At 37.8% G+C, this 24,580-nt stretch overlaps 1 protein-coding gene across 5 annotated transcripts in view; it reads right to left on the bottom strand.

Moving 5' to 3' along the window:
* Positions 1 to 24,580, bottom strand: part of ddx60 (DEXD/H-box helicase 60) — a 160,585-nt gene that overhangs the window by 7,366 nt on the left and 128,639 nt on the right. For all 5 annotated transcript variants that reach the window (XM_031895459.1, XM_031895458.1, XM_031895460.1 and 2 more), the window contains 17 exons: positions 23,658 to 23,753; positions 22,889 to 23,004; positions 21,169 to 21,296; positions 20,968 to 21,077; positions 20,659 to 20,763; positions 19,539 to 19,667; positions 18,285 to 18,409; positions 16,268 to 16,420; positions 14,155 to 14,284; positions 11,954 to 12,106; positions 10,603 to 10,707; positions 8,245 to 8,445; positions 6,630 to 6,734; positions 4,817 to 4,958; positions 2,857 to 2,978; positions 1,437 to 1,584; positions 685 to 827 (listed from right to left, as the gene is read on the bottom strand). In XM_031895459.1, the coding sequence (XP_031751319.1) occupies positions 685 to 827; positions 1,437 to 1,584; positions 2,857 to 2,978; positions 4,817 to 4,958; positions 6,630 to 6,734; positions 8,245 to 8,445; positions 10,603 to 10,707; positions 11,954 to 12,106; positions 14,155 to 14,284; positions 16,268 to 16,420; positions 18,285 to 18,409; positions 19,539 to 19,667; positions 20,659 to 20,763; positions 20,968 to 21,077; positions 21,169 to 21,296; positions 22,889 to 23,004; positions 23,658 to 23,753 (2,211 nt within the window). The remainder of the gene's footprint in view (positions 1 to 684; positions 828 to 1,436; positions 1,585 to 2,856; positions 2,979 to 4,816; positions 4,959 to 6,629; positions 6,735 to 8,244; positions 8,446 to 10,602; positions 10,708 to 11,953; positions 12,107 to 14,154; positions 14,285 to 16,267; positions 16,421 to 18,284; positions 18,410 to 19,538; positions 19,668 to 20,658; positions 20,764 to 20,967; positions 21,078 to 21,168; positions 21,297 to 22,888; positions 23,005 to 23,657; positions 23,754 to 24,580) is intronic.

The raw sequence follows: 24,580 nt of genomic DNA, 5'->3' as shown, positions 1-24,580 counted from the left end.
TTAAGATATAAATTACTTATTCCCTATGTACTTCTATCTTTAGCTGCACTCAGGCCTGGACTGGGATTCAAAACAGGCCCTGGAATTTGAAGCATACAGAGGCCCAAACAGCCTCCCACCAGCCCACTAAAACTGACTGGCATCTTACTGATTTTTGGGCCTAGCTGCATTTCAGACAATGAGGGATGTTATTATGTTTATAATAACGTTACGTTTTATTATTTAGATCAGTTCAAAGCCCAGTGGAACATGCAATCCAGTTTTCCTACCATAGGCTTATACAAAAACACATTAGGGATGCTAATAAACCTAGCAGTATGTTTTTGAATTATGGTAAGATCTGGGGCACACTGAGGAAACCATGCAATAGCAAGAAGAATATTCAAACTTCATGCAGATAGTATCCTGGGCATAATGAAATCCAATGTAAAGAAATGTAATGCCCACACTTGATCCAGAAGTCAAATCAAGCGTCTCAATTTACCATGTTTGGTGCAAATATCATGGTTGTCTTACACCCACCAGCCATCCAACAACAGTTATAATAGTCCCACTCTACTACCCTGTAAGCACAACACTAAACAGTATCATTACTTTTTGGGCAGAAAGTTATTATGTACCCCAATCGATCATTCATCTTGTTCACATTTTTGGAGCATGTTGGTATTAGTCCCAGTGACTTACACTGTCCAAATGTGCTGCAAAAGTTAAGTCATGATCTGTATTTCCAGACAGGCAGGCAAAGGGGGTTATGGCACTTCTCCTTTTGGTGCAGTTCATCAAGTGGTTTACAAGTTCAGAATCCTCACATTCCTCCCCTGAGAAGTCTGCATACACACAGGGCATGACAAAGACAAATCAGTTTAGGTTACTATAACTGTAAAAATAAATGTGTCTCTTAAATAACAACATATTTAAGTTCTGTCCTTTAAAACATCTGTAGACATTATATGTGGTTGATTTCCTAAACTGACACTAGAATAGCGATGCCACATTTTGACTGACCCCAAGGGCTAGCACTTTATATAATACATTTTATTTAGGTTTAGCTATTAGATCTCCAGATGTCTTGAACCAAAACAATTATGTACAGGTGTTAAATAATGTCTGAGCTACAGAAAAGCAACTGGACAATTTATTTTATTTTTAAAAAAATCAACTTGAGATTAAAACAAAAAAAAAAAACGAGCTGCAATTTGATTTTTGATGAAAGCTTATAAAAACAAACATGATACTTATATCAATGTGAACACTGACAATTATTAATATTAGACCATGCCTAAAAGGTCTAATTATTAATCATGCAGGATACTTGTGATTTTTTTTTTTTTGCTGTTCACAAGGGGCTGCTTGCTTTCCTGCAACCCCTGCAAAGTCAATCCTGATCCAATACTCTATATACTGTATGCATACAATGTATTTGTAAGTTTCCTTACTGATTTGTGATAGAGGAAGCTTGTATTCTTGTTCATAATTTGCCAGATGAGAAACAGCAAGAAGATACTGCCCAAAGACTGCTGATATTTTGGAATTGTAGTCTTCAAGAGCTGCAGCAAAATCATCTGGTAGACCTTCCAGAAAGACCTGCAGCAACCAAACATAATAGATTGCAATTTCAGAAATGTGTTTTTAAGCATATGTGCATGAATGCAAAGTTGGTACCCAGGGTTGTTACCTTTTCTGCCTGGGACCAACAAAGACCTTTGCTGAGAACAGTAGTCATAATCACACAGCTTGATCTGAACCAGAACTGACTTTATTGCAGGATAGACTGGAGTAAACCAACCAGGAAACTTTTCTCAAGTTTCATGAGATTCAATCTCACACACATTACATAGAGTATCTCCCATAAAGCCTTCAGGGCCCCTGTCTCTTCACAGTGTCCAAGCTTTACAGCGTCCACAGCTGTCTCTCTACAGCTTTCCTTCAAGGTGCTACTGTAATCCTACACACTCACAATCCCTATCTGGTGTACAATCACCACTGGGGCTCTACTCTAAAATACTTACTCCTCATGGGGACCCAGGCTGTCCTTAATAGCTAGCCTTGTCTAGCTCTTGTCCCTATTACAAGCTAGTTTCACCTTCTACCTCTATATCTACAGTAGCAAGGGTTGGGTGGCCCACCTGGTATAACTCAGTGGCGTCTGTCTGTCTGTTGTACTTCTTAGGCCAAAGAGGAAGTGCACAGCAAATGTACTGCCTTATATAGGCTCTCAGGTGGATTTGGTGCCACCTGCTGGCTGGCCCTGCACATAGCATTAACTATTTATATTATAAAATACATTCTTTACTTTATCTGCTTACATACATTATACCATAAATGTACTGTACTGAACATGTACTGAACAATATATATGCACAGATATGGAGATCTGTTTTCTGGAAACCCATTATGCAGAATAACCGAAAGGCCATCCTCCATCTCCCATTTTAAGCAACTAGTTCTAATTTTTACAAGTTATTTCAGTCTTCTCTGTAATAATACAACAATAACTTACTTGATGGTAACAAACCTGCATGGATCACGTATTCCATTGTTCTGCTTAAGTCACAGTTTTATTTTTTTCTTAGAATTATTCAAAGGTAAGAAGTTGTATGTACTGACAGAGAAGGCATTAATATGAAATTTCATATATTAATAATGAATTTAAGTTCAGAGATAATTAACCATGTATTACCCCAGGGGGGGTTAATCTGCAATTCCCATTTACAGCAAGGGAAAGCAATTGACAGCAGCAGTTCTTTGATGATTGTTTTGATGATCTGCTATTAAAGCCCTCAATGTGCCAAACACCTAAGGTCTAAAATATTAAGTCTGTAATTTATGTATGAAAAGCTTTGTACTGCTTCTTACCTTTGACTGTTTAAATGTTCCCTTTAATTCTAGCATGGATGGTAAAAGGTAGCTTCTTCCAAACAAGTTAGCCAATACCAGCACCAGGGTTTCCATCACAGATTGTGGAAACCTATTTGAACCTGAATAAAAAATATGAGCAGTAACAATAATCTTCAGACTTTATGTATAGAAATGTACATTGTTGTATATGGAAGTGTATATTTATAGATACATGGGGAGGCCTATTTATCAACTTTCTAATTTTCGTGGTTTTAGAGGTTTTTGGAACCACGAAAAAAAACTAATTTTCACTAAAACAACAAATGTCCAGTCATTTATTAAAAGATCCGAATGTAAAAAAGCATGAATGAATTTAAATGCGGAAAAAAACAATTGTTTTGTGATCTTCCACACATCTTTGTGGACCCAAAAAACCTCAAAAAGCGCAAGTTAAATAATGATTATTACAATTTGCCTAGTACAACTCTCACTGACTTCTACTTGACCTTGTATAAGTGGTTTTGATCCTTAATAAATGGAGAATAAATGCTTTTTTTTCATCAAAAATCTGTGGGGGAAAAAGCAAATACGAATTCTAGTAAATGGACACCTTCATGTTTTCTCTTTATTCCCATAACTTAAAGGTTTTTTCTGATGCAACCAAATGCTAACTTTATGTTTGTCTCTGACAGATACTATGGGGTAAAATCTGGAAAGCCATATATTTTTTCTACTCCAAATATGTGTTTCTACTCCAAACTGCCAAACTGCAACAAATAGCAATTAACACTTAGGGGCCTATTTATTAAAGTACGACAGGTACGAATTACAAAAAATTCGTATTTGATCATACTGTGTGTAATTTCTGCAACTTTTTTGTATAGTTGCGCGAATTGTTTGTACTCTGCAATAAAATTTGTGCGACAAAATCGTATTGTTGCGCCGAGAACGAAAGTTTCGGATTCATTCAAGCTTCGTTAGCGTGACTTTCTTTGGGCCAGGTTGGAGCTGCAGAGTGCCATTGAGTCCTATGGGAGACTTTCCTTGGGCCAGGTTGGAGCTGCAGAGTGCCATTGAGCCCTATGGGAGACTTTCCTTGGGCCAGGTTGGAGCTGCAGAGTGCCATTGAGTGCTATGGGAGACTTTCCTTGGGCCAGGTTGGAGCTGCAGAGTGCCATTGAGCCCTATGGGAGACTTTCCTTGGGCCGGGTTGGAGCTGCAGAGTGCCATTGAGCCCTATGGGAGACTTTCCTTGGGCCAGGTTGGAGCTGCAGAGTGCCATTGAGCCCTATGGGAGACTTTCCTTGGGCCAGGTTGGAGCTGCAGAGTGCCATTGAGCCCTATGGGAGGCTTTCCTTGGGCCGGGTTGGAGCTGCAGAGTGCCATTGAGCCCTATGGGAGACTTTCCTTGGGCCAGGTTGGAGCTGCAGAGTGCCATTGAGCCCTATGGGAGGCTTTCCTTGGGCCAGGTTGGAGCTGCAGAGTGCCATTGAGCCCTATGGGAGGGTTTCCTTGGGCCAGGTTGGAGCTGCATAGTGCCATTGATTCCTATGGGAGGCTTCCAAAATCATGTACAGAAGGATCAAAGTCAGAAAGGTTTTCCCGCCGTTTATGGCCGTTCGGATACAAAAATTTTTATCGGAGCGCCAATACGATATTATCGTGACTAGTACAATTTTTTCGTAAGCATATTCGTGATATTTGTGATCATTAGAAATTATCGTATCCAATCCGAATTTTTCCCATTTCAGGATTCAAACTTGTACTTTAATGAATCTGCCCCTGAAAGCCTTTGAAAGCCTCAAAGCTTGAATTTTACAGCATCTAATTTACTAAATGCCATTAGGTAATAAACATAAAACAAAGCATTAAATATAAATGCCAGAGGACTTTTAAACAGCTGCCCAGCATACAGAGGATTATGAAAAATGGCATGAAACTGAAAAATGTGTTTTTTTATAGTTCTCTTTGAATATACCTTTAGTGTTTCTCTGGCACAGCCGGTGAAATAAACCATTTTCCAGAAAACTGACAAACACAAAATTTGATGGTTCATGGTAATGTAAATGTGTAACCAGCCCGGTAAAGTCCAAAGGGTTGCAATGTTGATCCAAATAGCCCTAAAATCCAAAAAGTTTGAAGTTAAAGTTTATTGTACTTGCTAGCACACATAACACACAACACATTTTATAAGATATGGATATTATGGATTTTATGGATGAAGGATAGTAAAAAAATGTTTTCATCATTTTCCTAGAGTCAAACATCCACACTCACAACCCTATTCAGTCACAGATAATTTAGCTATGTTAGTTTGAGACCATTCACAAACCTCTACTGTAAGCCAAAGGTTTTCTCTTATTCATTTAAAGGGCATGTAAAGTCTATTTTACTGGGAAGGGGGTGCCAAAATATTAGGCACCCCCTTGTGTTTTTTGTTGGGCCAGTGCTCCTGTTATGAAAAAATTGCTTCGGCCCATGGAATAAAACTCTCGCACTACGCTCACATATTCTTACCTTAAAGTGGAATGTACATTAATTCCCTATAGGTCACATTGATTGTTTTTCGCTGCTAGGGCTGCTTTAGTAAGTAATTGCTACTTGAAGTTCCTAAAGCTGACCTGTTTTGCCAACCTGACTGTCCCTTCTCAGCCTGTCAGTTATAGCTTCTAATGCTAACAGACTCCTGCTGCACAAATATGGCAGCCCCCTCATAGAGGAACATGGGAAATGTAAAAGCACTGGGGACATACTTTTAGGGCAAAACAATTAAGCTTGTGCAAAGACAATGTAATTATAGATGTTAAGGATCTTTGTTGTTTTGAGTTTTCTTCATGCGCAAATGGGAATTAATGCAAAGGATGCCTGGGACTCCTGTAGAAAGGTAAGCTAAAGGCCGGTTAGATACAGAGTTTTTTTTTCCATTTTGGAACCTCCAAGTGAAAAAGACTTTACATTTAGTCCTTTATTAGTTAGTTCCTCAGTTAGTAGTGTATGATGATGAGTCTAGACACGGTGTATTCAATGTCACCTGCAGATCATCTTTTCCCTGATTTGGGAGTTTATTCCTTATCCTCCACTCAAAACTGCTTTTTGCACAGTAAAGGACAAAAAAACTAAATATGTGTAATGAATGTGTAAGCCTATAGTTAACTGGAGTTGCTGTATGCTCCAGGAAACTTTTTGCTCACCATAAATCAATAAACGTGACTCTTGTTCTCTGGGGATGGGCCCTTGCAGAGTTAGTGGAGGAAGGGTCTTGCTAAAATTCAACCCTTAGATTGATTAAATCAATTGGGCACCAGTGGTTCTTAAAACAAATGATAACTCTTTATAAAGATATGTAGAATTATATGTAGTGATTTAGTCAGCTTGGAAGTGTTCAGTCTTCAGTAACAGACCCTTCAAAAGGAATCTAGGCAAGCTATAGTAGTCCCAAAGTCCCCTACAATCATCCTTGGTGGTTTAAACCACAGTACTGTAGATACTTTACAACCTTGGCTCTCTTGTTTTCTCTCTCTAATCTCCTCTGAACTCCAGCAGTGAGCAGACACATCAAATCATAAGCATGGCAACTTTGTGGATCTAGCTTTTACTATTAATGTGACTCTTTTTGATTTTAACAGTGACCCCTTCTCCCTTTCTGATCAGTATCTGGGGCTTATTTATAAACATTGGGCAATTTTATAAATCCTTTTTTATTACACATGAGTGTATTTAGCCATGTATGTTCATAGAGCAACCTTATACACAGCAACTTTATATAGTGAGAGTATTTGCAGAATACATACCTCATGGATTAAGAAGTGTATGCAGAACAGAAAGTAGAGCTTCAACATTTTGGTCTCAGAAGGTTTTTTGAACGCCATCAGGGAGTGCTTCAGTACTGACAAAGCCTAATATAAATACATCATATTTATCAATATTTATGGAACACTAAAAAATAACAGGCTAGTGGCTGAATAAAGCAACAAAAAACAACAAAAATGATAAGTACATATTTGCTATTTTAACTCGAGGCTTGTGTGTTGTGGTTTAATTTTGTCCGAAGTTTTGCTTCCCCAGGGTCTAAACAGAAAGGTTTGGTGGGCTAAAGGGCAGCAAGTTGGTCAGAAGCTGCAGTACATTGCTGTTGGATTGACCTCCGTTTGAGGTGAGTGGGGTTTGATGAGCTGCACCTAAACAGACTGCATAAATAGAACCATCTGGACTGCTGTATAACTGAGTGCTGTATAACTAGGTACTCTTTAATGGGGATCTAAACTCAAAAATCAATTCAGAGTAGTCCTCTGAGCACTTTTGATATTTACTTGTATCTTCTGTTTTCAAGAGTTTCTTAGATGGCTGCAATTTAAGCCAGTATAACACAGCTAGGCACTAGGCAGACTTCAGCTCAGCAGTTTTTTGGAGGCCCAGAGTATAAGTGACCCTAACTGTCTATGCAATGTCTATGCACTTTCTGGGTTAAGTTAACCCTAGTTGAACCAACAGCCTGGTACTAGAAGTTTAAAACTGCAAATATCTCATAAACCACCAAAAATAGAAGATGAATGTAAATTGCAGAGGAACTCAGAGAAGCACCCTTAGTAAGTTTACATCAATTTATATTTTTGAGTTTAAAAAATCCTTTAAAACTGGCTTGAATGACTTTTTAGACAAGTATAATATACAAGTGATCTCAATATCTACAGTTAGTATTGGTATCTATTATATATATTGTAGTGTATTGAAGTTGTATAGGTATGTGTATATATGCTTGGGGTCATTTGGAGAGGTTGAACTTTGATGGACTTTGGTCTATTTTTAAACTTAAATTAACCATGCAAAATATGTAACTACATGTGTCGGACCCCTTACCCGGAAACCAATTATGGAATGGCCATCTCCCATAGAATTTTAATCAAATAATTCACATTTTTAAAAATGGTTTCTGTAGTAATAAAACAGTACCTTGTACTTGATCCCAACTAAGATATAATTAATCCTTATTGGAGCCAAAACAATCCTAGTTGGTTTAATTACTGTTTAAATCATTTTTTTTAGCAAACTTAAGGTAGGAGGTCCGAATTACAGAAAGACCCCTTATCCGGAAAACCCCAAGCCAAGACTTGGCAGTTTCTCTCCTTTTAACACTAATGCCTCTTATGCCCATTAATTAAAGAGGCCCTTCCATCCTGGATACTATTTGCAAGTCTATCTGTGCTTGCTTGGGCATACTCCAGGAATTCTGGTTAACTTCAACACGCTTTATTGACTCGTGATGAAACTGACTATAGTCTGCGTGTCTGTAGTAGGGACTTCAGCTTGTAAACTCCACCAGGGTAGGGACTGATGTGAATTATGAAAATCTCTGTAATCAGTGCCTTTCTTCACTATAGAAAGAAAAGAATATAATAATAATAATACCTTAGCACTGGCATCTTCTTTGTGATCAGCTTTGGCAGCCAATAACATCAGTCGTAGGACAAAAGAGATGCCTAAAGGGAACTGTCCTTTTAAGTTAGGGACATCTGATTTCATAAGCCGTTTCACTTTAGGCATAGGAATGGTGAAAAAGTATACATTTCCCAGTACATCCTGTCCTCGCCTTCCTGCACGTCCTGACATCTGGACACAAAAACAGAAATTACTACATACAACATGGCTTGTGTGACATGCCATCTGCCTATACACATAGGTACATTCTCTCAGCTCTCATACACTTGGTCACAGCTCCCTCTGCTCCCTGCAGTGGAAGGCAGCACCGCTAGCCCCTCTGGGAGTTCCTAACACAGGCAGGCAGCCTTCCTACCTTTTGCTCTGACTGACCTCCCTGCTGCTCCCTACAGCTGGGCAGCTGCAAACACTAAATGAAGTACGGAATGGAAGGCCCATGCTACTTTCCTACATCCACTCCAGGAAGCCATTCCTCCGTCTTTTCCTAAGCTAGCAAAAGAACACAGCCTTACTTGCTGCAAAACCAGACATTTCCCCTCATGCTAATTGTGTACCACCTTTAACATTGGTAGAAAATACACCAAACAATGATCCTGTCCATTGCATCTCTTACACTTGGTTTATCCTATTACCCTCTCCCTATCTTGTTCACCATGTCCACTCTGTCTCCTGGCTCTGTCTGCACTTATATCTGTGCTCTCTTTGCTAAACTGTTTCTCTTCTCTGCCCTCTCTGCATTCTAGTCATTCCTACCCCTATTTCTGTGCCCTCCATATTGTCGTGACAGGCTATGTTCCTGTTGTCCAGTGCGAGTTTGCGCTCCAGAACAGAAAGCAAAGACACAGCTCTCAATGCTTTAATTTTTCCTGAAATGTTTATTTTGTATGATCTTTGCAGTAAAATATTTTATTGCAGTCCCAGCAATATTACAAATCCCCCAAATAATAATAACAACAAATAGACACAATACCTCTTCTGTACACTGTGAAATTATAGATTGTATACCAAACAGCTTTTATTAGTATTATAATATGTCTTACCAATGTCCAAAATGTTATAGTTATAAATCACCCTCTGAGTAGTGCCCCAAGAATGGGCAGAGATAAAAGTAAATTAATTGCAGCAAACTGAATTGTAACTGTGTAGAAATGTATTTCTAAAAGTGTACACAAGATGGTGTTTTAGTTTTGTTGTTAAAAGAATGTGCATGATACTTGATTTTTAGCTTGTTAAAGAGCCACAATATGCTTAAACATTGATCTCCTGTATGTGCAAATACATTTTAATGTTTAATGGAGTATTGAGCTACAGGTGCCAGTCTGGATTACATAGACATATATACCAATTCTGAATTTGGCATAATGTGTACTTAAATTACTTACAATTTCTGTGGTTAGATAACTTTTAGGGGCTTTTACAATTCAGTGTTGTTTTTGCTGTAGCTTAAGTGCCAGTCGTGAAAATTAATTAATACTATTTAGGTGACACTCTGTGGTAAGCACAGGGCCATATTGTGACCTGTCTACACCAGCACGCTGAATGACTAGCGAGTTGGGGATGGGTAGGGGGTGAGGGGGGTAACTCCTATGTGTCTCCCATGGCCCCCTCCTCATGAATAAAGTTATGCTGAACACATGCTGAACTGTATTCATCTAGGGATAGCAGGTCTCTGCACTTGTTTAATCCAAAAACATGGCACATTGAGCCCATTGTTTTTTATTGTATTTTTCACCCTGCCTGCACTTTATATATGACCCCCAAATATACCTATTTTGAATCTGTCAAATGGTTCTCAAACGGTCATCTTACAATTAGGGGCATTTTTGACCCTACAGTTAAAAGTATGTTTATTTCATGTTCAGTGGTTGGTGTTGTAATGTAGTGGTTTTTTTAACTATACAACTCACAAACCTCCATAAAACTATACATAGTTGGTACTGGCACACTCAGGAAACTGAGGTATTTCTTAATCAGTTGTACTTGCACATATTACATATATAAATGAAAGTAAGTTTTGTAAGCTGAGACCTTTTAAAGTGATATTTTACTCATACGTCACTTTAGCCAGTGATACGATATTGTGGTTTGGTGACTCAAACGGATGTCTATAGATTGATGTATAATGCTTATTAATAAAGAAGCATTTTGGGAGGATACTTTTGTGTGTGCAACAAACCTACCTAATTGTTTAATTCTTTACTTTTGTGGTACCAAAAACATGCAATCTTTTTTCTGTTGCTCTTTTACAATATTTATATAATAAATACTTATTTTGTGAAATTTGTTCACACTGAGCTTTATCCTCATTAGACTAATAGGAAACCATACCTGTCTGTAATTTAATGCATCCAGGTAAAGTGAATCTTGAACAAACACAACAGATTTACACGGCATGTTGATTCCCAAGGCAAGAGATCCAGTTGCAGTAACAACCTTTAAAATAAAAAAAGAACTTTCCCTTTAAATATATGACCGTGCCTTTTTTGCCATAGTTGTAAGCAACTAACAATTACTAAAGCCCAGTAGTGGAGATAGCAGTGGCTAGCTCCATATTATAGATCCCATTATTCCCACCTACAATCAGGTGATTCCAGTTCTGGCCAATAAAAAAAGGCAATCATTTGTGAGTTTTAACTTGAAAGCAAGCAAGTTGTAGGTAAAACTGCAAACAAAAAGTATAGTGAAGCAGTAGAATTCTTACTGAATCAGATGTAAGTGAGTGTAGGACTGTTTTAAGGGGAGGGCATTTTTTAAACAAAAAAGTCATAGGGGCTGATGTACTAATCCACAAACGTCTGAAAAGCGTCTGAATGCGTTTTTTTTGTAATGATCGGTATTTTGTGTTTTTTTCATTGCCGTCGTGACTTTTTCGTAGCCGTTACGACTTAGCGCGAATTGGCGCGACTTTTTCGTAGCCGTCGCGAAAAAATCGGAAAGGTTTGCCCACCGTTTACTAGCGCTCAATATGAAAAAGTTGCAACAATTCGCGGAAGTCGTAACGGCTACGAAAAAGTCGCGGCAATTCGCGCAAGTCGTAACGGCTTCGAAAAAGTTTCGACAATTCGCGCAAGTCATAACGGCTACGAAAAAGTCGCCAAAAATACGAAAAAGTCGCAAAATGTTCGTTTCCAATCCGATTTTTTCCCATTTGGAATTCGGATTCGTGGATTAGTAAATCAGCCCCATAGTGTCCTTAATTTATTGCTACAGTAATAGGCAAGAAGAAGATCTCTTGTCTTTTTCTGTATCACGTTTAAGTTGCACATAGCAGTGGCAGGTGTCTGTCCCCGAGACTCTTGCTTCTTAGACTTCTTTTCCTAACTTAACCACTGCCAAAATGGCCAAAATACTTTATCTTATTATCATAGATATACTGTTTTCTCTATAAACCACATTTGGTCACTAACAGCATAACCAACAAAAAAATAAATTGAATTATTGATAGTTTATGTCCCACAATTTACCTCCAAACAATACTAAAGGCGGTCATGAATGGGCTGACTGGTACAGTCCTGGATCAGAACAGCAAGAGGTGCTGTGGCTTCTTTTAGCTAACCAGTAAATATCTATTCAGACCATAGGGATCCCATAGGGATTAAATTAATGCTACGGTCCTCTAGATGCAGGTAAATCAGTGTGGGAAAGAAAAATTAGTTAAAAACACAATAGCTATACATACCCGTAGGTATCCCATCCTGAAGAGCATCTCCACTTGTCTTCTTCCTTTAACATCCAAAGAGGCATGATGGTAGCCCACACCTCTTTCTGCCAGAAACCTCAGACACTTGGCATCTCTTGATCGACTTGTTTGTCTGAACACCTCCCAGAGTAACTATAACATATGATAAAAATATAAATTTCTGCAAGAAAGTCCAAAATTAGCATTTATACAGCAGCAGAGATATATCAAGAGAGAGCAAGTCTACCTTTAATCTGCTATATCTTTTTTCTTATGGTACATAATGCACTGCAGTAAAAAAATGTACAGGTATAGGACCCGTTATCTAGAATGTTCAGGACCAAGGGTATTCCGGATAAGCAGTCTTTCCATAATTTGAATCTCCATACCTTAAGTTTGCTAAAAAATCAATAAAACATTAATTAACCCCAATAGGATTGTTTTGCATCCAATAAGGATTAATTATATCTTAGTTGGGAACAATTACAAGGTTCTGTTTTATTATTACAGAGAAAAAGGAAATCAATTTGAAAATTCTGAATTATTTGATTAAAATAGAGTTTATGGGAGACAGGCTTTCCATAATTCAGAGCTTTCTGGATAACGGGTTTCCATATAAGGGGTCTGATACCTGTATTGTATTTTGCCGGAAAAAGTTTTACTGCTAATTTGAATAGTGTATTCTTTAAATGCACTGTGTAATTATGTATCTATTTTATTTTGGTGAGTATATTGCATTCTTGGTGATTTTTGGTGCATTAGCCATTTTACTGCTTTAGTTCTGCATAGCTGTTGGTTGCTTGTTTCTGCAAGTAAAATATCATTGACCCAATTTACTTGAACCTTTGATGCAGATTTTGTTAGATGATTAAAATTGATTACTTTTAGTGATGTATTGCATTCTGCATTGTTCTTGTGTAACTGTTTTGCCTGATGTAAAATGGAAGCAAAATGATTATGTATGGGGCCCTCAGATCCCTTGCACGTGGCAGTTCTGGGTCAGGTTTTCTGCCAGTGCCCCCCCAGCCCAGTCCAACCCAGTATCTAGTACTTTGAAAAGCATATATCTTTAAAAGTTGAATTACACAAAAATTCTATCAGATTTTGAGAACTTGGGTTGTATTGAAAAAAATGATACAGAGTTTTCCTAGGTATTGGCAGGAAAATGAGAAAGCACAAAATGTTCAAAAATTGCCAATCTGGAAGCCTAAAATACAGAAACACTGTTAAAGGAACAGTAACACCAAAAAAATATATATTTAAAAAAAATTAAACTACAATGTACTGCTGCCCTGCACTGGTAAAAGTTTTGTGTTTGCTTCAGAAACCCTACTATAGTTTATATAAACCCTGGTGTGTAGCCATGGGGGCAGCCATTCAAAAGAAGAAAAGGCACAGGTTATATAGCAGCTAACAGATAAACCCTGTAGAATACAATGGTGTCTTATCTGTTATCTGCTATGTAACCTGTGTCTTTTCTCCTTTTTTCCAGCTTGAATGCCCCCATGGCTACACAGCAGCTTATTTATATAAACTATAGTAGTGTTCCTGAAGCAAACACTCCAGTTTTACCAGTGCAGGGCAACAGTACATTATATTTCAATTACTTTAAAACACTTTCATATTTTGGTGTTACTGTTCCTTTAAATTGTCAACTTAGAGCCTTAGGATAGCTGCTGGCACATTCCTTTAATTATAAGTACCACTCCAGGCTCTAGGGTTCATGCCTGCTGGGACTGTGTTTGCAGTGGGTTTGATTCAACCACTGCTGTTTAAATTTTTTTTTTACCCAACATTTCCTTTATTTACAAACTTAATTTTCTAATATTATTGCACATAATTAGAACAGGTAATTATTGATGACGTGCTGGATGAAGCAGCAGTGGAAAGACATAAGAAACATTAAACCTATAAGATTAGTATATAAGGTATAATGGCTCATTTATGAAGGCAAGCGCAAAACTGATGCTATTCACAAAAGTACTTGTATCCATGCATGCTCCTTTGCAACTTGCAGTGCCAATGTGCCAACCTAGGCTGCTCTGATGAACTGCCATGGATACAAGGGAACCCAAAATTACCAGCAGAATATACCTGGCAGTAATTCCAAGTAATGCCCATGTATGTATGTTTGTAGTTACAAAAAACAACACGGTTACATTTCAAATCAGTATAAATATAAGTCAGAATGAATAAATCACCTCATTGTTCACAGCTCTGGTATCAGCATAAGTACAGTCTGGTGGGATTTCTTTGTCCTTTATAAGTACTTGCTCTATACTCTTATGATTGGCAACATTGGCTAAGAAAGCGTCGTTTACTTTTGAGGGTCTGAAAAACACAATTATACAAATGTTTTTGCTTTTAGTCCAAACTCTACTTCTATTTGACAAAATTCCATGCACAAAGGATGTAAACTCTCTGATCCCATTCATCTCCAAACTACTAGAGCGCCTAGTTTACAACCAACTGATGTTATTCCTGTCTGACAATAACCTCCTGGATCCCCTACAATCTTGTTTTAGACAACACTCCACCAAAACTGCTCTAACCCGACTAACAAATGACCTCCATTCGGCTAAAGCCAAAAAACACTACTCGCTACTAATACTTCTTGATCTCTCTGCTGCTTTTGACACTGTGGATCACCCTCTTCTCCTCCAGTCTCTCCGCTCTCTTGGCCTTCATGACACTGCCTTATCCTGGTTTTCATCTCATCTCTCAGATCGATCCTTCAGTGTCTCTTACAATGGTGAATTGTCTTCTCCCTTGCCTCTTTCTGTCGGGGTTCCTTAAGGTTCTGTCCTGGGCCCCTTACTATTTTCTCTCTATACCTCCTCACTTTCCAAATGAATCAATTCTTTTGGCTTTCAGTACCACCTCTATGCTGATGATACTCAGATCTATCTTTCCTCTCCTGATCTCAACCCAGAGCTTCTAACTCGTGTCTCTTCCTGCCTGTCCACTATCTCCACTTGTATTATTATTATTATTATTAACATTTAATTATAAAGCGGCAACATATTCTGCAGCGCTGTACAAGTGGATGTCCCAATGTTACCTTAAATTAAACCTCTCTGAGACTGAATTGGTTGTCTTTCCCCCATCCAACGCCCACATTGTTCCTGAGGTATCTATAACGGTTAATAATTCTACCATCACCCCATCTTCCCAGGCCCGGTGCCTTGGGGTTATCCTTGATTCCGCCCTGTCCTTCACTCCTCATATCCAGTCACTTATCAAATCATGCCACTTTCACCTAAGAAATATTTCCAAAATACGATCATTTATCACCCAAGATGCTGCCAAAATTCTGATTCACTCTCTCATCATATCTTGTCTGGACTACTATAACTCTCTATTAATTGGCCTTCCCCTCCAAAGACTGTCCCCTCTCCAGTCCATAATGAATACTGCTGCCAGGCTCATACACCTCCCCAACCGCCCCTCCTCTGCCGTGCCACTCTGCCAATCCCTGCACTGGCTTCCCCTACCATCCAGGATAAAATTCAAACTAATGACTCTCACATTCAAAGCAGTCCATAACTCTGCCCCACCCTACATCTCTGAACTTATCTCTAGGTACCATCCAACCCGCTTGTTACGCTCCTCTACTGACCTGCTCCTCAACTCCTCTCTCATTCCCTCCTCACATGCTCGCATTCAAGACTTTGCAAGGGCTGCCCCCCTTCCCACAAACTGTCAGACTTTCTCCCAATCTCTCTGCCTTCAAGAGATCTCTAAAAACACATTTATTTAGAGAAGCTTACCCTAATCTAGTTTAACACAACCTCAGTGTGCTGCTAAAAGCAATACCCTGTGCCACACCTCTCACAACTCTGGTCTTGCCAATTCCCACACCTTGTGTCTCAACCCTTTCTCCTTGTAGATTGTAAGCTCTTTTGGGCAGGGCCCTCTTCACCTCTTGTATCGGTTATTGATTGCTTTATATGTTACTCTGTATGTTCAATGTATGAAACCCACTTATTGTACAGCGCTGCGGAATATGTTGGTGCTTTATAAATAAATGTTAATAATAATAATAAAAGTATAAAACCATTACTTTAATATACATGCAAAACTGGTGGATTTACAAAGCAATGGGGGTCATTAATAAAAGCTGCGCAAATTTGATCCTGGGCAGTAACTTATGGCAAGAAGATTGCTTTCAGTGATCACCCTGCTTTCAGTGTTCACCACTGATTGGTTGCTATAGGTTACTGCCCAGGAGCAAATTTGCCCAGTGTTTAGAAATGAGCCCCAATGACTTAATGTGTATACATTAAATATGTTCTTGTGAAGCTGATTACATACTCATTTTTTGCTATTGCTTTTTCCAGTCTTTTTGCTTTGGTGATAAGTTTTTGGCTTTTTTTCTCAGTCAGAAGTTTTGTCTTATTGTCTTGCTTGTTTTTTAGAAATATGGCTGTTTCCTGTGCGAGATGTTCCACAAGTCCAATGTTAAATCTAAAAGTAAAGAAATAAATATAAATACAGGTATGGGATCCCTTATCCGGAAACCAGTTATCCAGAAAGCTCCAAATAAAGGAATGCCCATCTCCAACAGACTTCATTTTAATCAAATAATTCAGAATTTTTTAACTGATTTCCTTTTTCTCTGTAGTAATAAAACAGTACCTTGTAATTGATCCCAACCAAGATATAAATAATCATTATTGGATGTAAAACAGTCCTATTGGATTTAATTAATGTTTTATTGATTTTTAGTAGACTTAAGGTATGGAGATCCAAACTACGGAAAGACCCCTTATCCGGAATACCCTTGGTCCTATACCTGTGTATTGTATTTACACAAACAGACAGAGGGAAAATTAATTGAATAATTTGGTAGTAAATTCTAAATGGTTTTCAAATTCATACCTCTTATTTATTGAAGTACACATTTACAAAAATGCGATACAATAAAGAATGTGTGCACACCTTTAGTACACTGCTTTGTCAAATTGGTATCATTGGTGCAGATTCTCTAGTCTCTGTGGTATCTGGAAGGTACAATAATGCAGAATAAAGAATAGATGGCAAAAGCAGTTGGCACCAAAAAATTGCTGTGTATTCTTTTTTTCTGCACAATTACAAAAATATTGTTTGGATGCTCTGTTTAATAGATTTAAGTCACACAGAACAAGAAAGGGGTAGTTATGTAATGATTCTGGGTTTCGGAGACCATAACTTGGATCCCATGCAGCAGTCACTGTCCCTCCACTTTTTGTTGGGGTAACTATGCCATAGCCAAAACTGAGCTTCCCTGATATAATTTCAAGAGACAAAGGAAGTGTTCTCCAACTTTGTTCTTTTGCCATTGAGGATTCAAAAGCTGTTATATAATGACTAGGATAGCTGTACCTCCATCTGAAATTATATGGCCCTCCATAGTAAGTTTAAGGTGGGACTCTGAGGCAATTGGCTTGTTTCCATCTATTTCTGCTGCCCAGTATGTTCTTTTTTTGTGTGCCCAACACCAGTGATTCTCCAGTCCCTTAGAAGCTAATTTTTCCAGGAGATTTTCATAGGCCCCTACTTAAGGGTTGGGCGGGGGGGGGGGGGGGTGATTTAACATGAGCCTTGTGCACTGGGGTTTTGTGTGTTACCATTATGCTTCAAAGCCAGAAAAGGCTGCATTAATAAACGTCTGTAATAATGAAATCCCTTAGCTGAGAGTTGATGTACCTGTAGGTACAGCTTAATGTCTGTGGCTACCATCTAGACCTTCCATTAAAAATATCCCAGACTTTCCGTGCCTGTGACAGGTCTTGTGTTACTAGTTTCAGGGTGTAATGTCTGATTATTCTGAACTGCAGCTTCTGGTTGGATACTATCTGTCTCCCATTCTCATACTACATGTGCAACTGTGAACTCTAGCCTGCCATGTGGATTTACACTTCAACCTTGTGCCTTTGGTGGTGCATATGGTGCAAAGTGCAGCTCTCAGGGCAAGGAAGCCCTGTACTTAAAGCTGGCCCTGTGCAGGATTCAATACAGTACAGGTCTTCCGAGCAGCCGCCTCCCTTCCTTCTTGCATGACATACCAAGCACATGCCATGATCTTCATTCTGATTTTGAGTGACATATACAGCTTTTTTATATGTATATACACATACAGTATATATATATATTATCCTATAAAGATGTATATATATTTGTATCTATCTAATGTATATAAGTAATGGTTGTCTGTGTTTGCAGCACCTGGGCCTTTTTGGCTTTTTTTGGGCGAGTGTGATGCCTTTCAAAATATATATATATATACATAATATCAAATAATCTTTAAAAAATATTTTAAAAAGCAATATAAACATGCAAAACAACTTACGCAAAAAGAAGAGCTGGCAGCTTTTGCTCTTCTTTCAGTTTTTCAACAAGCTTTGGAAAGTAGGCGACACGGTCCACATTACAAGATGATTTTGGTGGCTGAAGATACTTCAATAGTTGGGAAACCTAGTAAAAAATCAGCATTGGTAACAGTTTTATTGTAATTTTTATTTTTATTTAGAACTAAAGAAAAATTGTAGCAGTGATTTCAATTGTTCAACAGTTAAAGGAGATGTAAAATCCTAAATATTGCTCCTTCCTAAGCACTGCTATTTGTTATTTCTTTCCCTTACATTTCAAGATTACATAATGAATTTCAAACAACAACACCTCCTGCTGGTCAGTTTGGCTGACCAGGCCTGACAGTCAAGAGAATATTTTACATGAAAAAGAAATCTTCAGACATTCCTCAGCTTAAAACAGCCCACAGAAAAGCCAATTTTCTTTACTCTTTTCTAGGCAGAGTAACATCATAATACTTTCCACCTTGTGTTCTAAAACCCTGACCAGTCTGCAGACGTGACAAGCAGGTGATGCTATTGTCAGGGCTGGAATTAAGGGTATGCAGCATAGGTACATGCCTAGGGCACATCAGTTGCTCTAGCACCCTGGGCACATACCTCTGTTGCCTTCTCTAACTCTAGCCCTGTACATCCCAAGGTGGATCAGTGGGTAGGTGAGCTACAGTGGTGTGGTTGTTGGCGAGTGGGGAAGATAGGTGGCAGAGCAGCAGTGCATGAAGGCATGTGTTGGGTGCTCTCAGCTGTTCCATTTCTAGTAGGGTGAATTCCATAAATCATGGAAATATTTCTGTACTGCACATGTACTGTAATGCTCACCCAAGCCTGACATGGGAGGCCTAGGAGACCAGAAAACTCTGAAAACTCAGAAAACTGTACTCCGACTGGACTATAATCACTGGAGGTTCCTAACTTGTAAACATTGTAAAGATGATTTCTGATGCATTCAATAGTCACATTCCATGTCAATTCTCAGTATGGAAGCTTCACGGCAGCTATAGGAAATGCTCTCTATTTAATTATATGTAATTGATGCAGGGAAATAACAATCACTGGAAGCTATTGCCCCAACTGCCAACTCCATCTTTGACTTAAGACCAGTGATAAATTATTAACTATAATATGTGGGTTAAAAAGTAAGATGATAAATATTGATGTAACCTTTAACTACTATTTGAAATATTTTTCTTAAAATCTTGAATGATTTAAATGAAACCCGAATTAGTTTTAATTACCTTTTCCTGGTTTCCTTGCTTAATCCAGTCAATTAATTCTTTTTTAAGTTCTTCCTCATATATTTTTGTATCATTTTTTGTTATGATGATTCTGTCCTTGAAATGTGCGTATTCTTCAGGATCGAGTTCCTTAATAAAGAGTTCATATTTAGTAAATTAGGATTATTGAAAGAACACTTGTTGTAATGAAGAGTTTCTACAGTTTAAAACTTTACAAAAAAGATTGGCACAAAACCTAGTTGACTGTTTTCCATGATAGTGTTTTATTCACAGGTGCAATGAAAAACTGAAATGGGTTAACTGCAATTGCATTACATTGCAGTAAAAAGGTCACAAACAAAAATCACATTGTTCCATTCATTTTTAATTAGGGTGCAAAATCTTGCCTGTAGTGAGGGAAAACTGTCACTATAATAATAATAATAATAATAATGGCCTATTAAAGAATCTTACCAAACTGGAATATGCCCTCTTCCATCAGTCAATATAAAATCCTAGTGATGATGTAGAAAACATGTATTTTTGGACTGCCCAATAGATACCAGGGATCTCACAGGGAATCCAACAGTGGCACCAGTGGGCACAAATCTTGCCACATTCAACCCTTAAAGCATCCCTGTTACCAGTAGGCTTTGCCTATTTGATATGGTCAACTTTGCAGGTAGTAGGCCCTCCTATTATCTGTGAGTTCTGTTCCTGTTGCCTGCCCTGTCTGTATGCTACCTGATCTGGCTGTTGACTAGACTGTGTACATTGTTAACACCCTGTGTGCTGATCTGTGGGCTTTCCCCTGCCTTAAGCTTGCTGGCCTGCTTATTAACCCTGCTTGTGCCAATACTTATCCTCAGCTTTGCCTTTTTTTTGCTTTAATTCTGTGTCTACCCTTTTGATTTGAAACTTGTAAATATTGTAAATTAAATATTTTTAATGTAAATGTGTCAAATTATTTTCCTTAAACTAAGGATTTCATAATATACTCTAAAAAATTGTGCAAGCAAAAAAGGAAAAGAAAATGCATGTGTACAGTTTATATTACTTTGAGTGGAAGTTTATGATATAATAAATGACTTTAAAAGCTGTTGTAAACATATCATGAAATGTAGTTTACTACATTTCTTACCTCTCTCCTTGCCCATTCAGGCCACACATCCACCATAGTGTCATACAGTTGTAAACTCTCCCTTGGGGAGCAGGACAGGTCATTTGGAATTCCATATTTCTCCATCTAAGTTGAATAAAGTAATGTTGTTACATATTACATCAATATTAAAACAACAAACATTGAAAAATGTGCTTATTAGGAATAGGAAAGAGCTTGATGTTACACAGAAGCAGAGTAAGGCAATGGCACATAAGTCAATTTCATGCACATTGTTTACCATTTTAGCCCCACACGGAAGCAGTCTCACCATTTTTGATAAGCACTTACGTGGTCCGTGGTTAAGGCAGCACATGGGTGATAGTGCTCAAACGATACATTGGAGTCTTGCACAGAGCACACATATTTTTCCAGATCATTGTATCTCTTGTTATAAATCACTATACAACAATAAGAGGTAATAGAGGTAATAGTTAATCTAATTAAAATTATATTTTTCTACATGAAAATGATTTATAGTCTATACTTTACCCAGATGAACTCTGTAAGACATTTTTTCTTTCTTCTTATAGGCTTTTGCCTTTGCTCCTTTCTCAGTCCAGTTTTCCTCTATTAATTTATCTCTTTTTTGCCAGTAAAATTTGACTGATTGCAGCCATCTTTAGGTAAAAAAAAAATGACATACTTTGTAGAATAAGAATAATCTAAGGCTATTAAATAAAATGAAAGAAAGCATATTATAAGCTAAACTTTCTACTGCATTAGCCCCTCCTGTGTACTAAAATCTGTACACATAAGGGAGTGTGGATGCAGGTAACTGTAATTTGAGGGCTAATGCAGATGGTCAGCAAAATTCCTATCATTGCTTATGTAAGTTCTTCACTTGTCCCACTACTATCTTATCCTCATCCAGCAGCCTTATGACCATCCTTTTTCACACACCGAGTTCAACTGCCTCACCACCACTACATTTTCATCTTCAAGCTCCATTTGCTTTCCACCACCTCTTTTTCCCCATAAGCTCCTGTTTCCTCACCTACACCAATCCCAATTGCTTCACTGCCACTGTTTCAATTACCACTCCAGCTGCTTCCCACCACACATTTTGCCAGCTGCTATTCCATCTTAAAATATATGTGGACCACTTGCCATTGTTGTCCTTCCAGTATTCAGGTCACAACTGTACCATCTCTCTTTGTTGCACCCCCTGCTGCATTAGCAGTATCTGTAGTAACACTGCTTAACTGCAAACACTGTTAAAAAGGTTATTCTAAGCCATTGTGAACCATTTGCAATAATTTGAAAATGTGATTATGTTTAAAGTAGTGTTTGTAACTATTTATTTTCTGGTTCTGACTTTTACAACTATGTAGAAGGTTGATTCTCCTCCATGTCTGTTATTCAGCTAGCTTCTAATACATTGTTTCAGGACACAGAACAAGAAGTGCAGAGAATATAAATGGCCAGATGGACACTTTTCTCTACTCTCTGCTGACCAAACTGAACAGCAGGTGGCACTGTTGTTTAAAATCCATTATATTAGCAGTGTAAAAATAACTAATATCTTGAAAACTAGAAAAAAAATATGTAAATTGCAAGAGTGCTCAGAATAACAATGTGCAATTTTACATTAATATATTTGGAGGGTTTAGCTTCCCTTTAATTACTGTATTTTGCCAAGTTTCTCTGAAGTAGCAGTTTAAGCTCTGTTTGCGTTGATGTAGGAGGGCGCTGTTATCTGACTGGAGAAGCAGCATGGAAATATTCTATTATAATTTCAACAGCACTTGCATTGCCTGTTATAGGAGGCCTGGAAGGCCACATACCAAGTACACATAGTACTCTAAGGTGAATTATAGTATATTATGTAGTGCCAAACAAGTACTTATGTCAGTGAAGTGATTAAATATTGATGAAGGAAAGTACATTAAGGTAATTCAAAGTGTTTCAGTCCCCACCGGACTGCAATATAAATGAGTAAATATATATAACATGTTTTATGCCAGGATGTTTGGGACCTACAGTTTTACAGACAGGGAGTGCTGTAACACAGAACATGATTACAACTGGTATCTGCTGTTCTTAATATTTATTACAGGGAAAGCAAATATTTGAAACTAAATATTTGTTTGCATAACAGTTATATCATGTACAGTATAATATCTTTGCAGTTTTTCGAGCTTTCTAGGTAGTGGGTTACCTGATAAAAGATCATATATTTATAAATATTTCTAAAGAAAATGCCACTTACTCAGTTAGATGTTCCGGGTTACTTATTGTTGCAGACAAAGCAAGAAATGGACAGCGAATCATCACTAGAAGATGTTCCCATACTTCTGCACCTATTTCTCCACCCAGGCAATGAATCTTAGGAAAAATAATTATATACATATAAATATACTTTTATTTGAAATTCAGTATACATTTTATACTTACATGAGGGCAGTCCACATTAAGGTTAACTTTCAGAAAGTTATAGAATTATATTTTCTTTTCAATTCATCTAAATGTTTCATTTGTTAAAGTTTTTTTAATTATTTGCCCTCCTCCTCTGCCTCTTTCCACATTTAAATTGGGGGTCACTGATCCCAGCAGCCAAAAGCTATTACTGTGTGAGACTACAATATTGTTACTTTTTATTACTTTTCTTTCTATTTTGGCCCTCACTTATTCATTTTTTGCTCTCAGTGAAACGACTGCCTGGGTGCTAATGCAAACTGTACCCATGCAACATGATGGCAGACTTGACTGCAGCTAAACAGAAGTTAATGATTAAAAGAAAAACATAACAAAATAAAGACCAATTGTAAATTGTATTAGAATTAGTGATGAGCAAATCTGTCCCATTTCGCTTTGCCGAAAAATTTGCAAAACAGGAAAAATTACGAAACAGCGAAAAATCCATGAAACACGTTTGACACAAGACTTTTTTGGTGTCTACACCAAAACACAGGATAATTTACATTCATATTCTGGGATGTTTTTTATACACAAAAATAGAAATACCACATGATACATACCTCATCAAATATTACATACTTAATCCTTTTAGCCCATTCCTGACGGTGTGGCGACAAGAGAAGAATCTCAAGACACTGAGGCACTGTTACTAATATCTGTAACAGCAACAACAAAAATGACTGTTATCCACTACATTTGGATATGCAGTATCTTTAATAACAATAATAATTTCTCTTTTAATGTAAAGAAGGTTTCTTTTTTTCTTTTTTTAGGTGCTTATTATATATTTATGTAAAGGTGGAAGATAAATAGACACTTAATGGAAGGGCTCTCCCAACAGTATTGTCTCTCCTACTCACTGGTTAAAATCATATTCCTGTTACTGCATTGTATAGTCAATATACTTAATAAGTCCAAAAATCCAGAGCTGTGGTGTTCCACTTGTATTTATGCGTAAATGTGTGTGAATGAAGGATTAAAAAATGTCAGTATTTATACATGTAATTGCAATTGAAAATTTGTTAATTCCTTTCTGTCCTCTGGATCTGACTCGGTGCTGGTCCCCATGTTCTTCTGCACAGGCGTACATATCACCATGTGCCATGGCGTCACTGTGCTGCTGTATGTATGTGTGCAAAGCCACAGTAAGCACTGTGACGCCTGCCATCACTGTTGCCACCAAACAGGGGGTTGCAGTGTAATGCAACCCTTCCGTTCCCTTGTTCCATGGTGAAGTGATGTAATGTGTAAGGGATGGTGGGAATGGTTCCTCAGAGTATCATGGTTTCCTTTCAAAACGTGAAATGTATATTTATTTTAGGAAGTTCAGATACTGTCTTTGCATCTTTTCTACATAAGCCTAACTGAGTAAGCTCATGTTAAAAAGGGGGCAAAAGAACACTCTTATATGTAAAGGCCTTTAAAACCTACCTCAACGTCTTATGGCAGATAAAATTTTAAGGATTTGCTGTGTGTGCACAGG

The sequence above is a fragment of the Xenopus tropicalis genome, chromosome 1, assembly GCF_000004195.4.
Source record: "Xenopus tropicalis strain Nigerian chromosome 1, UCB_Xtro_10.0, whole genome shotgun sequence".
Classification (NCBI taxonomy): Eukaryota; Metazoa; Chordata; class Amphibia; order Anura; family Pipidae; genus Xenopus; species Xenopus tropicalis.
Note: the sequence above shows the minus strand (reverse complement) of the source record. Positions and strands in the feature narration are given on the sequence as shown.